This window comes from Chiroxiphia lanceolata, chromosome 2 (assembly GCF_009829145.1).
Source record: "Chiroxiphia lanceolata isolate bChiLan1 chromosome 2, bChiLan1.pri, whole genome shotgun sequence".
In the NCBI taxonomy this organism is placed as follows: domain Eukaryota; kingdom Metazoa; phylum Chordata; class Aves; order Passeriformes; family Pipridae; genus Chiroxiphia; species Chiroxiphia lanceolata.
The window spans coordinates 32,021,834-32,037,997 of record NC_045638.1 but is presented as its reverse complement, the minus strand read 5'-3'; the positions used below and the strand labels follow the sequence as shown (position 1 = coordinate 32,037,997).

At 41.1% G+C, this 16,164-nt stretch overlaps 2 protein-coding genes across 11 annotated transcripts in view; both read right to left on the bottom strand.

Moving 5' to 3' along the window:
* The window catches only part of INPP4A (inositol polyphosphate-4-phosphatase type I A), a 124,222-nt gene extending 118,307 nt beyond the window's left edge, over positions 1-5,915 (bottom strand). For 8 of the 9 annotated variants that reach the window (XM_032679577.1, XM_032679582.1, XM_032679578.1 and 5 more), the window contains exon 1: positions 5,859-5,907. The gene's annotated coding sequence lies outside the window, so the exon portion shown is untranslated. Of the gene's footprint in view, positions 1-5,858 lie in introns of all 9 variants that reach the window. The other variant, XM_032679583.1, reaches the window with a different exon arrangement.
* Positions 5,916-7,688: 1,773 nt separating this feature from the next.
* LOC116782706 (cytochrome c oxidase assembly factor 5) lies at positions 7,689-16,162 on the bottom strand. 2 transcript variants are annotated; one of them, XR_004355326.1, is made up of 4 exons: positions 15,925-16,121; positions 15,581-15,664; positions 13,243-13,442; positions 7,689-9,993 (listed from the first exon to the last, which is right to left on the bottom strand). XR_004355326.1 is itself a non-coding variant. In XM_032679570.1 (3 exons), the coding sequence occupies exons 1-3, from the start codon at positions 16,024-16,026 to the stop codon at positions 13,401-13,403; spliced, it is 228 nt and encodes a 75-aa protein (XP_032535461.1). In that variant the 5' UTR covers positions 16,027-16,162; the 3' UTR covers positions 12,364-13,400. The 2 variants fall into 2 exon arrangements, 1 of the variants encoding a protein (XP_032535461.1); XM_032679570.1 differs by lacking the exon at positions 7,689-9,993 and having other exon boundaries at positions 12,364-13,442; positions 15,925-16,162.
* Between the last annotated feature and the right edge of the window lie 2 nt (positions 16,163-16,164).

The window sequence follows — 16,164 nt, the reverse complement described above, 5'->3', positions numbered from 1 at the left end:
AATGCCGTACTCATGCCTATAACTGTCTTGTTTGTATGGAGCAGCAGTGCTTTCCATTCAGCATGGAACCAGTAGTGCCAAACACTTCCCTCAATCCCAGAAATGATGATGAACAACCCACCCACTCTTTGGGAGCAAAAGTTACAATCACTAGAAAACCTCAAGGGCCATCTTCATCCATGTTTCTAGAAGCATGGGACTGAACAGCAGAGCCACAGGGAGTTAAGTGTCACAGGACAAAACCTTCCAGCTTCCAGCTGTGACACTAACTTGTAAACACGGATGTATATACATGACTTTTCTACTGATATTATTATCTACTGGTTTCATACTCATATCTGTGTGATACTGTACAATTTTGAACTTTAAAAAACGACCCATCAAATCTGGAAGGGGTAAGATACCTGTGATATAATTCTCTTGTGCAGATAATGTCCATACTCACAAAGCACCCAAGAAATGCTCTACAGAATTCTGGACAGGAAGACTTATCCCAGATTTTAGTTTTTATATGTAGCGTCTTCCACAAGACAATACCAGAGCACCTTTTTTTTAAAACAAATGCTGTAATGTTCAATAAATTTTGATATTTTCAGAACTGTTATCAGAATTAACAATGCACTAATATTTATGGCTTTATGGTAAAAATATAACAGAAAAATGGCCCAAAGAGCTTGGCTAGTAGCTCTGGTGACTGAAGATATCACCAATCTGCTGTTCAAGTTTACAGCCTCTCAAGTAAAGTTAATGGACCAGATCAAGTGAACGCTCTTCAGAAATGTCAAACCAACAGTTTAAATTAAGCTGCTGAACTTCGCACTAAAGTTGTTGAAGCGTAGGGACACATTTTGTTCCACCTGCCATGCTGTGGGAGGCAGTAATTTCCAGCCTAGTGAATGTAAAAAGTAGCTACAGTATCAAAAGAATTACTGGTGGCAAGACAAAATGTAGCTGAGTAAGGGGAAAAATTAAAAATAAAAAATAAACATCTTTAGAGGGTCTATCAATACCCACTTTATTCTGAGCAACACTGAAAAAACCCCCACAAGTTGTTTTTTGAAAGAGCACTATGAAAAATTAAAGGCTTAGAAAACTACAAAAAACTATACCCTTAACACTGGTCATCACAGAGAAAATGTAGAAAAAGAGCTGGAAAAATGCCAGGGAAGACTCCAAGCAGGCAAGTATTTTCAAGATGCCTTATAAAAAGCTATTTAATTCTGAAGTTTTATTATAACTCTTAAAGACTGGACAATTCTTGAAAAATTCTTCTGAAGTCAGAATCCAAGCTTCAGACCGTCAAGGGTTAAGACATGAAGCAGACACAAACCAGAATTATAGAAAGGTTCAATGTTTACCACCCTTAGCAGTAAACCCTACACTGCATCTTTCCCAACACAATAGATTTAATAACAGAAAGTCAGTGGAAGAACAAACTCTCAGCAAATCTTGTATCTTCTGTGCCTCCACTGCTGGCCATAATTTCCACCTTAGAGATTTGTTCTACTCATGGCACAGAGAAATTCCAGGCATCAAATTCTTTCTAATCACATTTCATTTTGCTGGAAGGAAGTTACAGAAAACTTGGTGATACAACAGGGTAAAGCAGTTTTTCAAGCACAGAATTAATCTAGACAGCTTAGCCTTGTATAAAAGGAGGGAACTGAGCATGTGCAGAGGCATTTTCCAGCACTGATTTTAGTTGCAAAATTCTGTACAGTTTGCAACACTGCAGTAAGGGTACCTGAGCTATAAACAGCCCCAAGGAATTGAGGTGTGCTATTTCCAAAGATTTGCAACATCAATACATATACCCTTCCTATAATTAGTCATATGGTAGAAAGAATGATTATTCTTCTAAAAGTTTAGATGGAGAGTAAAACATATTATTTTCTTAAGCAAGACTGAAATAACCGTGCTTGTGAGAGCAGATGACCTCAACTTCTTTAAGCATCTAGCAAGGGGAGTTAGCAGCACACCTCCGTCTGCAGTTCTCATCCAGAGTGGCACAGCCTCACTCGCTTCCCACAGGCTCAGGTCAGAATACATCTGGCCAGGGAAGCCTGGCTCCAAAGCCTAGCCTCTGCTTTTGCATCCTCCCTAAGCACATCCCAGCTGGAGCTACAGGTTTGGAATGCCTCCAGGTTTTTTTCAGCAACTACAACTCTGAAGTGCTCCACTGGCAAATGCTATGAAACATTGATGACAAGTACACTAGATGCTTTTTTTTCTATCACTATCTCTCCCATTTCCCATACTGTCTTATTCTATTCTTTTCCCTTCACTTCCCCCCTCTATATTCATGCTCCTCCCATGCTACTCCCTTTCACCTCGCTCAGTTATCTCCCTCACAAAATCCATTCTGTATGCAACAAACTGGAAGAACACAGCTGTATTTAGAGAGCATCACATCTCACACAACAGGCTTCTCTGTCAGCATGCCACAGCAGTAGATGCACAAACAAGATGCAGGCATTCGTGAGATATACAAGAATATCAAAGGGCTTATGCTTTCATGAGTGGGCCTGGTCTACAAGAGCAGCTGAGGAATGTCAATGTCTTTTTGAACATATTCCACTGGTTTCATACAAGGTTTTGGCGATATCTCAGTGTTGCATGTAATAAGTACTTTTAGTGAATACATCGCACATTCACAAACCTCTGTTGCAGACAAATCCTTCGTCATGTACTACAAACTGCACAGAAAGTCTCCTCCACCTAAGATCAAGATCTCAACTTGCCTGGAGATTAGGGGGAAAACTACATTACCCTCTTATATTTCATCAAGATAGTTTTAGCTAAGTTAGGACATACCTCAGTACTTGAATTTCCAAATTTACTGTTTATAGCATATTTGGAAATAATATAAATTCAAGAATTTCGCATTCAGTCGAAGTATAATCATCCAGAAATAGCCTTCTTGCTGAGTGAATACACTTTATTGCAGCTTTCAAATGCTGTTTTCGAGAAGTGCTAATGTATATCTGCAGTATTGGCACCTGCCTTTCCTCTGCAAGAGCCAGAAAAGTGGCTGGAGCGATGGGCTGACAAGAACAGAAGCACAATGTCTACCTGTGTCGGCTGATGCAACATCATTTAGCCCAGTTTCCAAAACAGGGAAAATACAGCAGTAACTGCCAGGGAAGCCTGGGGAGGGTTGCCTTCCATTATCTTCTGTACACCTCCCTTACCACGTACCACACAAACCACAAAGGCCAGCTATGACCCCACCACTCCCCCATGCAGACACACGCCCTTGTCTCAGTCACATCCTTAATTTACAAATGTCCCTGTCATTTTCCTTACTACTCCACTTGGTCAGCTCTTTATTCTCAATCTGCTCTGCCTCAGTTGTTTGGTTTTGCCTCATGCTGCCAGTTTGTGGCAATGCTTCCCTTACAGTAAGCAAAGCACTACAGAGAACAGAATGTGGGAAGCAAAGGAATGAGGGCAGCGGGAAGTGGCTGTGAAGCAAGAAAGGGAAATTCCTCCTTCTATCTGAAAGCCAGAAGAATCAACTTCATCAATAGTAAAGAGCTTATCATATTAGGCAAAGCAGCAATAGGTGTGATTTAAACACATTTGAGACTATGCCTATCTGTGCAACAGATGTGGATGAAGTAGATACACCCTAAGGTTTTCTTCTTCTAAGGTCAACAACATTTTCCAATAACGTTTCTGCGAAGGATGTCTGTTTGAGATTTAGGTAGATAATCCAACAATGGAGAGGAAATTCAATTTGTCAGAAAAGAAACAGGAAGGGAAGTGACAAGCAGAAGCAAAGAGCCTGTAAGACAACACTCTGGGCTATGCTGCCTGCCTTATTTGATCTCCTGTCTCTCTTCGGGCAACAGGTAGAGGTTTCGTCTCTAAGCAAGGCAATTGCTCTCCACAGCCAGGCAAGAAATGGGTAAGTTTTTCCAACAAAGTCATCTACAAAGGGTACCCAAGAGGTACTTTTATATTCTAATGGTGCATCTTATGCACCAGCAATTATGCAATTAAAATTTGCCATGGCAGAGCACATGCCAGGAGCCTGAATTAAATCTCAAGAAGTAAACAAGAACCAAAAGGAGATCCTTGACCTTCTCATTTTCCTTCCTAATTCTAGTACAATAATACAAAGACTGAGGAACCAGAACATATGGGAAACAGAGTAGCCATTTCCTCTAGCAGTCATTATGCTTCACAGGGAGAACTTCCATTTAATACAGCATCTGTGCAAGTAGACTGGACTTGAATAGGTCTAAAAGATGGCTGACGATAATGAACCTCCAATATATATGAGATCTCAAGACTGAAAACTCTACTACCCGAGAAGGGGTACAGCCTTCTGTCTCAGCAGACAGCAAGTGAGACAGATGTAAATAAGTTTCTGCAGAGATGCGATCACTGTCTCCAATAACGGAGCCAAACACTCTCTGAAGATCACATGGCTCTTTTGCCACACTTTGGTAGGATTCTTTGTTTCTCCATGGGTCCCTGCATGCTACCACCCACTACAGATTAAGTTAAAATTAGCTCATTAAAAATAAATTAAATCATAGGCAAATTTGTCACGTATCTAGAAAAATGCACATAGCCTAGATACGGATAATTGAAAACAGCCCTGAAATAATGATTTGCCAACAACTTGGTACTGCAGCAGGGAGCAGTGAGTGAAAGAGGTCACATCCACCTCGAAGTTTGGAAAGTGCCAGACCTTCTAAATTTAAGAACACTGAATGTGAACTTTTTGCCCAAAATACATATGCTCTCTCCACCATTTGCTCCCACATAACATTTGCATGGAGAGTCAGAGAGACTTGTGAAAAAATTGGCAAGATTCTGCATTCTCTGAGTTCCTAGAAGCAAGGTAGCCTACTGAATTACTCTTCAGCAGCAGGAAAAGGAAACTTAGGAAGTTTTTTAATTAAGAGCCTTTGAAAAAAGCTTTAGCAAATGGTGGTTCTGCAAGGGGAAACAAATTATCTTGTTTCCAGCACAACCTGGTTCTTGCTTTAGAGTTTGAGGGTAGAGGAACAGATGCATCTCTGATTCTGTCCTTAAAAAGCAACCTGGCTAAACCTTCCCAGCCGACTCTCTGCTGCCAGCTTAGACAAGTTCAACATCAGAGGCTTCTGCAGAATGAATGATATCGGCCTACCAATGGAGAGCTTCTATCAACACCGTGCAGGCCTGTCCAGCAAAAGCCCCTCTACCAACTTCGCAGTCCATGCTAGGCTTTGACCAGCACATAGTGACTTTACTCGTGGTATGGGGGGAATGTATGCCACTGGGATAAAGCTTCGAGTTCATTCTTAACGCTGCTCTGTCAAAGCCACGAGACGGATGATGGTGCATCAGTACTGCAAAGGCATTTCTACCATATTTCACAATCATATTCCATCTTAATAAATAGGCAAAAATCTGAAATATGCACCAAACTAAACAATCTGCTTCCTTTTAAGGTTTCTCCACATGGGAAAGGAACCATGAAACCCGGTCTGGAATAAATTAAGGGAGGTTAAATATCATCCTTGTACTGGATGTCTCACTCCCGTATCTCTCCCCGAGGCGGCTGTTTACGCGCAGTACCATCCACACACACTGTTTACCCGCACCCGCCGCAGCCCGGCCCGGCCCAAGACGAGCCGCAGCGAGCGACGAGTGCGCACCGACCGCGCCGGTACCGCCGCAGGTGACAGCGCCGTGACCGAGCCCCGGCGGGCAGGGCCTCCCCAAGATGGGGGCTCGGCGGGGCGCGCCCGGCACAAGAGGCGCCTCCGCCGCAGCCGTACGAGCCCCGCCGCGCCCGGCGCTCGGTCTCGCACCTTCTTCCTCCGACCCCCGCTCCCCGGCCCGCGCCCATCGCTCACCTCCGCAGCTGCCGCTCTCCGGGCACCGCCCGCGGCAGCCGCCGGCCCCGCGCCCCCAGCGGCTCCGGCGCCCGCCCGCTCTGACGGCGCCGGGAGCGGCAGCCCCGCCCCGGCGGTGGCCCGGCCCCCTGCGGCCGCGGCGAGGCGGCATCGCCTCCCGCCGGGGCTGGGACTGCACCGCCTCAGGGTGCCCCCTCCGGCCGCCCCGGCAGGCTTCGGCTCCGAATCATCCAAAACCAGAGAAATTAGGATTCTCTTGCATCTTCATCTGAAATGGGGATTTTGAGAACGGAAATGTCACGGGTCTGCAAAATACCCATATCACAGCTATGATGTTTGAGCCAGATTATTTGAGCCAATAATCCAGATTTGTTTTTCTTTTCTAGTAAAAAAATCACAAAATTAATTAGGTTGGAAAAGACCTGTAAGATCATCAAGTCCAACCTATGACTGAACATCACCATGTCAATTAGACCATGGCACTGAGTGCCACGTCCAGTCTTTCCATAAACACCTCCACTACCTCTCTGGACACCCAATTCCAATATCTAATCACCCTTTCTGTGAAGAAATTCTTGCTAATGTCCAACCTAAAGCTCCCTTGGCACAGCTTAAGACTATGTCCTCTCGTCCTGTCGCTGGTTGCCTGGGGGAAGAGGCCGACCCCTACCTGGCTACAACCTCCTTTACCTGAGTCATAGAAAAACAAAAGAAATAAGGTCACCCCTGAGCAATAAGGTCACTCTTCTCCAGGCTAAACAATCCCAGATCCCTCAGCCACTCCTCACAGAACTTATGCTCCAGACCTTTCACCAGCTTGATTGCCCTTCTCCAGACCCACTCCAGCACCTCAATGTCTTTCCTGAATTGAAAGGCCTAGAACTGGACACAGCACTCAAGGTATGGCCAGACCAGTGCTGAGTATACAGGAAGAATCACTTCCCTAGTCCTGCTGGCCACAGTATTTCTGATACATGTCAGCAGGTTTCCTCCATCCATACTTACTGTCCACACTTGAAGTTTCTTGATGGCTGTCTCAGCCAACTGCCATTTGTTGAAACTGCTGTGTCTCTAGAGCCTGGACTCCATTTTTTAACCAATTTCTGTAGCATGCTGCTATCAATGAAAGGTTTAACGTGCTCAAGCAGTGTTCAGCGTAATTCGAAAGAAGGTAGGAAGAGGTCACAGTCCAGCTCTGGCTCATTCTATTATTTTTATACAGTGCACAAAAGCAAGGGGCTCCTGCTTGCAGGAACCATGCTAAAGTGAGGTATTACTGAGACACGCACAGACACACTTGTCTGGATGACTCCAGCCAACAGTGCATGACCTGCAGAGGACCACTGCCAAGCACCAGCTGAGTCAGTCCCAACACCACTCTAGTGTAAGAATTTTAATTTCCCTGTTGCAGTTCCCTCATGCTGGAAGCTGCCAGCTCAAGTCCTCAATACCGTCTGAATTTGGATGGAGAAGCCAGGAGACGTAGCTTAAATTTTTCATTTTTCTTTACACATGTCATTGGTGGAATTCTGTGCAAGCACTTCCGGTTTCAAAGTCACACAGATCTTACAGAGAAGAGGTGTTTTCAATGCCTAGTCAAGCATATGTTACTGTTAATATTTATCTTTGGTCATAGTTTAGCACAAAGCTCATGAACCCTGCCATGATTTTTAACAAAAAAGAGACAGAAAATAAGAGCTCTTCTGCATACCATGCAAACTTAAAGCCATCCTCTCATAAAAATATCAAATATACTTGTCAAGAACAGGTTAGAAAGCAAGTAGACTTTATCACTAGCATCCTTCAATTTAAATAGAGAGCTTCACAGCATTAAGAAGTAAAAAACAGTTTATTTGCAGCTGATGACATTTTTAATCATCATCAACCAAATTACAACCTTTTATAACAGCAGGTTTGGACAACTGAAGGACCCACCAAGGATTCTGGAAGAATGATGTTTACTACTGTTCACTTAGCATTAGGAAATCAAACAGCACTAAAACCCAAGGGACCAGAAGGGCACTTACATCACACCAGCATTGAAGAACCACGCATAGAACCACCATGTAGGCAGAGTAGTCTGAATCACCCAGGGCAAAATACAAGAAAAACCAGCAGGGCAGGAATGAATAGGCTCAAGAGATTTTTCATTTACCTAATTTTTTTGTAAGATTTTGTTTTCTTAATCAAAGAAATCTGTAAGTAACAAATCTCACAAACTAATTGTCACAGAAGAACTGTATTTGAGTAGAGGTGCTTAGAGAACTGCTCTGGGACCATTACCAGGTTTAAGACTATTTCACATTTTCTTCAAAGATGTGTAAGCACATATAAACTTATTGCTGATTATATTTGTGGACAACCCAAGAGCTGACACTGTGGTGAACAAAAGAACTGGACCCTCACATAAGAGTTCTGGAACAGCTGATAAAGCATACTGTTCAAAATTACTATAATTTTTAAATAGCCAAATCTCAGGCTATACGTCCAGGAAAAGAACACGAAGTTGTACCTTGGGAAAACAAGCCACACACTGGGAAAAAAACACTGACTCTGAAAAAGGTATTAGGGTCATAATGGACGAGGAACTGAAACACGAGATCCAACTTAACACTTTGACAAATGTGATATCCACCTTGGAAGCAAAATCCAAAGAAAGCAAGGATTTTACCTGCATGTAGACCAATGGAAAAAAACTGTAACAGGGTTTTATCTCCTTCTTAAAAGATTACAAATCTGTGAAGGGACTAAGGAAGACAGGCATAACACAAGATTTTAGGAAGTCAATCCATGCATTTCATTGAGAAATATTAAAAGCATTCAAATGCTTTCTAGTAGGAAAATATAAGATACTGACCTCTTTTGTAGAGCCATCCCCTCTTCCCCTAAATGAAAGCTGAAGTCAAATTCTAGTCACAAGACAGACACGTACTTCAACACAGGGATTACTAGCTATTGAAATATAGTATCAAAAGAAAACATAATTAGATTTTATGCCCTTTTCAAGAGCCAATGCCTTTCTCTGGCATAAAAACCTTCACAGAAGGTCAGATTAGATGAAGGGTGTCAAACTCTAACCACTAACATAAAGCAGGAAGGAATCTGAATGTCCAGTCTCAGCTGATAAAGTGCTTTATGTAATTTCTGCCTTTATATTGAACAATGCAAAATTTTACACGTCAATTCACCCTCAGCACACTATTCACCCTCATCTTCCTTAGTTTGTCAATGATCTGCAACTTGTAAAAGATTTCTTCCCCCACAGATTTCCAGAAACTATTCTGCTGTGCCCATTAAAGAGGTATGGCTGACACAAAATCAAAAGCTTACGACAAGCAATAGCTACCAAATATTAGACCTCTCTGTTCCACCACCAAAAAAATATAAAAAAGTCGTGTCAGAATTTGACTAAGAAGTTTATATTCTTCATGATAATGAAGGGCAGCACAATTTTACAGCAGCACAGTTTATCATCAGAATTTATGAATTACAAGCCAATTTCTATATTTGCTATTTTTCCACAGCTCCTTTTAAAGTACTCGTAGTAATATTGCAAATTTGGGATATCTTGTTTTAAGTCACAGAGATTCACAAGTATCATTTCCTCCGCTACTAAAAATCTTTAGTGGAATTATTTCCTCCCATTTCACTGCAACCCAACAGAACCTAAAGGCCAAGAAAAACGTGGCACATGAAAGCTTCCACCAGGGCAAACAAACCTCAGCTCGACACAAAAATATAATTTCAATGTTTATCTACTTGAAATATATCACCTGACATAATTAGGTAGCTATTAAAATGCTTACCTTACTGTTTCTTCCTCTTTCAATGTTTAAGGACATTATTAATGAACCTACTGTAAGTCCTGAAAATAAAGCTAGTCCACTTCAAGAAGCTGCTCTCTATGTTTACAAAATTTTCTTCCTACAGACTGTTAACCAAGTCACTGGGGGGTGTTCCACTTACAGAAATAGTTGGTTAATGATTTTCTGAAGATATTTCCAACAAAACAATGCCAGACAGAAAATTCAGCATGCACATTTGGAAAAGAAAAATAAGAAATGATCTTAAGGTTTCTGATTACTATTCTATCAGCTGCAGTTTAAGACTGGAATTAAACTGTCGTGCTCTTCAGCTGTAGACAACAAGACACATATTTAGAATAAAGACATATATTCCAAATCATAGAATCATAGAATCAGATGGGTTGGAAGGGACCTCTGAGATCATCAAGTCCAACCCTTGATCCACTACCGCTGTGGTTACTAGACCATGGCACTAAGTGCCACATCCAGTACTCCAAGTGTGGCCTCACCAGCGCTGAGTACAGGGGAAGAATCACTTCCCTGGACCTGTTGGCCACACTGTTCCTGATCCAGGTCAGGATGCCATTGGCTTTCTTGGCCACCTGGGCACACTGCTGGCTCATGTTCAGCTTCCTGTCAATCCAAACTCCCAGGTCCCTCTCTGCCTGGCTGCTCTCCAGCCACTCTGTCCCCAGCCTGTAGCGCTGCAAGGGGGTTGTTGTGGCCAAAGTGCAGGACCCGGCACTTGGTCTTGTGGAACCTCATCTCGTTGGAATCAGCCCAACTCTCCAGCCTGTCCAGGTCCCTCTGCAATGACCACATATCAAGTGCTGGGGCAGCATGAGTACTTGTGAAATTCATCATGTCAACAAAGCTGCTACGGTTCTGTATTTCTAAGTTTTCCAACCACAGGCTTAAACAAGAGATACTGCTTACCACCTACATTCTGTGGCTGCATTTTTAGATGATTTCAATTTAATGCTCTTCTTATGAGCAGAAGGTGTCAATTTAGTTTGTTCCAGGCTTCCACTGAAAAAAATAGTATTATTTTAAAAGTCTGCTTTGAAAAAAAGCATCTCACCCAACCTGCTACTCTCCAGAAACTTAAAAGTGAAGAGAGAACACACAACCAATTTCTTATTCCACCCAGTGAATAATGAAGGTCTTTAATAAGTAATATAAACACACGGACTTATATGCTTATCAATTCATACTAACTTGGAAGAACAGAGTTAATGACCTAAAGAATTTTCAGAGTAAATGACTATGGCATATTTCTGCAGTTCTGCAACATGTGTTTACAGCCATTTAAATACAAATGTGTTTGCAGGATTGGACCACAGAGAGAACACGTTAATTGATGAAATCAGATGTTAATGACACAGACAGGTCCTAACCCTGACGGAGCCGTGTCTGTGACGTCAGTCCTGACAGCATTCAGCACTCTCTGACTCTGCCACTGGGTAAAGCGAATGGGAGGAATGAGAGCAGCAGGGAAAGTTCTTTGCAAACTGTGTCCTGTATTTATTCAATATGAATTATTAGCACCACATATATTTCTGATTCTAAACCCACTATGAGCCTTTTGGAGCCACGTCAACTATTTGTCCTTAGCAATCCAATTTCACGGATTCAGACACATTGCATGTTCCATCTTGCAAAATCTACCACAGCATAGAAATATGCACTTTTTTTAGTAAAACCCAGTAGTGTACCACAAGGCATGAGACAAAAATATCAATATATTTAAATAAAAACATTTACTGTATTAGGAAAAAAGCTAGAATCAAATCTATAGTACCTACAGCTTTCCATTAATAAAACAAATTATTATTTTTCGCACAAAAACCATTAATATCTCTCAAGTAGAAGAGTGGTCAAAGTCCCCAGACAATTATATAGGTAGTCATTTTTAAACAGAATATGATTTTACCCAACACTGGAATTGAACAGTGATAGTCTCTTGAGCAAATCAGTATTTTGATACATATCATAGGTATTTTTATACTGTCCTAGGTAGTTAGTGAACCACTAGGAAGTTTTTTATTTTGATACATATCATAGGTATTTTTATACTGTCCTAGGTAGTTAGTGAACCACTAGGAAGTTTTTACAGTAACATTCTAGTGGATCGAATAATACAAATATTCTGTTAATTATTAAATCCTTAAATGTCCAATAGCAAACACTGAATTTAACACTCGATCTCCACTGGATTCAAGTCAATTACTAAAAATAACTCTAACTAGCTGTCTCTCTATGATCTGTTATCTGTCTGCTCCTTTCCAAAAGCGGGTCCTGCAGCACCATGAGGTGAGGCTTGGTGATTATGGCCAAGAAAGGAACATAGATTACTTGAACCATCAAGCCTACAGGCCACTGCAGCAGAGCAGACCATGGAAGAGTCTGTGATCACCAAAACCACATACTATTCTGACTCTTCTCTCTTACTGACATTTAAATACCTGCCATGTGGCTTTTTATTTATTTTTGCTCCCTTTCTTTTTCCTCATGGAGAAGGCTTGTGAGTAATACTTTGAAATTAGAGTGCTAAGTTAAGAACAGTCTTATAGACATAATTTTATAATTTTTGTGTATGTAAAGAGATGATATGGTAACTAGGAGGTAGAAAACAAAGGATGTTTACAGCACTTGAACAAATGAACTAGCTTCCATATAATCAACAGAACACGAAAATGTGAAATCAATGTTGATTTATAATTGCAAAAATAAAGTCCTACACATACAAGGAATATAAACAGTCTTTGATCACAGAACAGTTGCTTAAGACAGAATTAAATAATCAACATGCACTCATTCACTGAAGTCATCACTTTTACAAACAGTTAAGTGTTGCATGTATCTGTTCAGACTAAATGTAAATCAGACACTTGGCTATAAGCTTCAGCCAAGAAGTTACCATGACTCTCCTCTCTCACTATCTCCCAATCTTGTTTCTAATCACCTTGTCTGAAGTTATTTGAGTTGCCACTTGTAAGAGTTCCACTACCATTTATTTCTTAAAGGCTTCTAAAAGGCAAGGAATGACACAGATACTGAAAGAAGAAAAAAAATATTCCTTTGGGAAAAAAGTTCTTAATCAGAACCAGTTAATATTGACCACTGTCACAGTTTAAGCACTGTTACCCCCACAAATCCTACTTCCTTACCAGTGTGGGAATGAAAAACATCACCACTCCCATCTATTAGTGCAAATTTACTGGGCAGCAAACCTACCGGAGAGGAAGCAACTTGCACACACATTTTACAACCGTGGTCAACTCCTCATCTCTGAAAACAGTTCTATCCTGAGGTATCCTCTGGGATACCAGTCTGCTAAGAAAACTTCCTCAACACATCAAGTGAACTCCCAGTTCTATACCTTCTATTATTGTAAAAGCAAAACATGACCAGAATTCACAGTAAGGTCACAGAAGACAACTTCACTTCAAAACAGAATGATAAATTCTGCAGCTTATTCTGGATTTCACATATTTTATTTCAAGTACATGACAAGTACCCATTTTGGCCAGAACTTGCAGCTTTAGGCTTGTCTTCTTTTTAACATTTAAATGCACATCCAGGTCAATCTATCAGAATACTCAGGAGCAGGTACCTTCCATGAAAACACTGCATGAAAGGATATAGCAGGTACAATCTTCTTACTTTAGTCTCTGTTTTTTGTAAAGTGCTGATGAACCCTGAATTCCCATGGCTAGGTCTCTTGATGAAGACTTCAGTATCCCTTCCTTCCTCTGAATCTTGCCCTGGTATCCAACTGAAAATTGAAGTCAATATATTAAAAGCCGGTATTTTGCAAAAGAAATATTTTAGAGTGCTTGTGCTACCTTGGCACTTAGTAACATCAGAACAAAGGCCAGAATAAAGCAGAAGGCACTGTAAAGAAAACTAGTGATATAGCCAACAAGCCATAGGGTGGTTCTGATTAAAGAGACATTATATTATCTTAAGTCTCACACAAAATTAAAATTATGTGATAAGCATCCTGTGCATTTTGAAATAAACAGTGGAACAACAGAGATGACAAGAGCAGCATAGTAGGATGTCAAAGAACACACAAAAACAAGGTAGTGTAAGTCTGCTTAAATCAGTTTTTCCAAATGTAACTGATAACCTGAAGGAGGGAAATTCAGATTTGGTTGAAGTGGGAGTCACTGCAAATGTCCATGAGGAGAGGGATAACTTAAATACAAGAAGTTTGTGGAAAAAATAGAAATAAATCAGTAAAAACTGAAATAATATTCAGCTTCTAAAATGTACAAGTTTATTCTTGGCAGTTACAAAAAAAGATTTAACGGAAGGCTAAAGATGACAGTAAAGCTAAAATAAAAGGTACACTGCAGTACTTACAGAAGCTAAATTGCAATTTCTTTCCCAGTACAGCAGAAAAATATACTTTGATCTTGGGAGAATTCTGAATTTAGATAGTCAGTCTTGAAGATGGTAGCGACAGATTGCAACTCAGCCGTATTCAGATATTAGACTGAGGAGGTTTCTTTTATCTCCATTAACTAACCCTCTTCCATGATTCGAAACTGCAGTAAAATTTGTAAAGAGCTCGACTACATGATGACATAGCTTATCCAATAACCTAGCAGCTTCCACTTTAAATCCTGTTCCTACTTAAATGTCTAAAGTTTACTGAAGCTTACTCTACCGATAAGACATTCTATTTCCTCACAAAGAAAACAGTATCTAGGCAAAATCCCTAATCATTTTAGAATACTGTAAATCATATTTGCATCTAGTGTCTAAGTTGGTTTTGGACACTCTTTAATCCTCACTATTGTAACAAGTAAAAAATTTGGCAGGGCACAATTATTGAAATTCTCAGAATTAACAGGACAAGAAAAACATCACTCACCAGCCTTAGAATTTGGGACAATTAAATAGAATCATCTAAGAGCCAGGCTTCTTCCCACATGACTGGATACATTTAGATTGCAATTTAAGTTTCATCAGGCTGCCTTAACAATCCAGATAAAAATACAGGCACATCACCTGTATATGTTGCTACTGCAGCATCATATAGGTATTTCAAACATTTAATACACAGCATTTTTCCTGTCTGCAGAAATAATAATTTGTGACTGTATGGATTAATACGGTTCATATAGGAGAGGTACAAAAAGCTGGAATGACTACTACAGAATGGAAGAAACATTTTAGGTACCATTTCAGCTGTGCACTTTTCATTATGTACCACATCAGCTAAAAATAAAAACCAGCCCTGCACAACTCATGTTTTGATACCATCTTTATAATATCTTAACTATTTTTTAAATATCATGGAAACACAGGCAAGACATTTCTGGACGTGAAACTCCTATCAAAATAGGGGAAACTTTATCTAGTTACATTTTTGTCAGTATCATATGGGACAGTTCACTATATAAAAACCCCAAACTGTTAGTTATCATGAATTCAAGTACTCCAAGAAAATTAATGACTCAGTGTGAATTCAATGCAAGATCCTGATTCAACAGTGAAAGTCTCATTTAATTTCATTTCAGTGTTCTCTATACAGATTCTCTTTGGATGACCTTGCAGACAAAAAATGTCTTGTCAATATTCTATCTTACAATTACCTGATCTAGAATTTTTTTAAACCAAAACTTTACTAAAAACAATAGTAAAAATACCTACCTCACTACCTGTGACATTCTAAGTCTAATTCAATATAAACACATTTTTCCAGTTTTTCATACTCTACTTTTTCTTCATGAGAACAATCAGAGTTTTTCTACATACGAACATCCATATTTTAAATTGGATTCAAAGGCAGGAGCTGTTCTGCTTAATGACACCAGCTTTACTGAATTAAAATGTTCTTCAAAAAAGTGGGAAAAGGACAGAAAGCATCCAGGCCACTGTCACCAGACATGCCACACTTACCATTGATCTTTTGCATGCAAAGAATGTCACTTGCAAACTCCTACAGTGTCCTTCCCTCAAGCATTGTTTAGGGCTTTTGTTTTCCTAGTAGATGAAAAATAAAGGATTAAAAGCTTGATTTGCGCAGCGCGTCAGAGAAACACCAAAATACTTCCTAGAATCAGAGTGGTTTGGGTTGGAAGGGGACCTTGCAGGTCACCTAGTTCCAACTTCATACAAGGTTTACTGGGGATTTCGCCTCGCTACGATGAGCTGCGCTTTCCCCTGGAGCTGTAATTCCCTGAGGTGCTGCACACAGGAGCGAGCAGGCCGGAAAGGGGCGGCTTGCAGGCGGCAGCGCTCACCTGCAGCACGCAGGGGCTCTCCAGCAGGCACTGCCGCAGGTCCTCCCGCACGCCGCTGCAGGCGCGCTCGTCCTCCTCCTTGTCCTCGTAGTACTTGGGCATGGCGGCGAGCCCAGCCCTACGCGCCGCTACCGCTCCCGCTCCCGCCCGCCCTGGCGACACCTCCGGCGGCCTCCGGCATCCCGGGCGCTGCGGCCGCTTCCGGCGGGGGCAGGAAGAGACGGGGCGGTGCCGGGGAGG

Coding starts and splice junctions, on each gene's coding strand:
- LOC116782706 (XM_032679570.1), bottom strand. CDS start 16,026: ATGCCCAAGTACTACGAGGACAAGGAGGAGGACGAGCGCGCCTGCAGC. Junction 15,665..15,924: donor AGAGCCCCTGCGTGCTGCAG/GTGAGCGCTGCC, acceptor TTCATCTACTAG/GAAAACAAAAGCCCTAAACA. Junction 13,443..15,580: donor TTGCATGCAAAAGATCAATG/GTAAGTGTGGCA, acceptor TTCAATTTTCAG/TTGGATACCAGGGCAAGATT.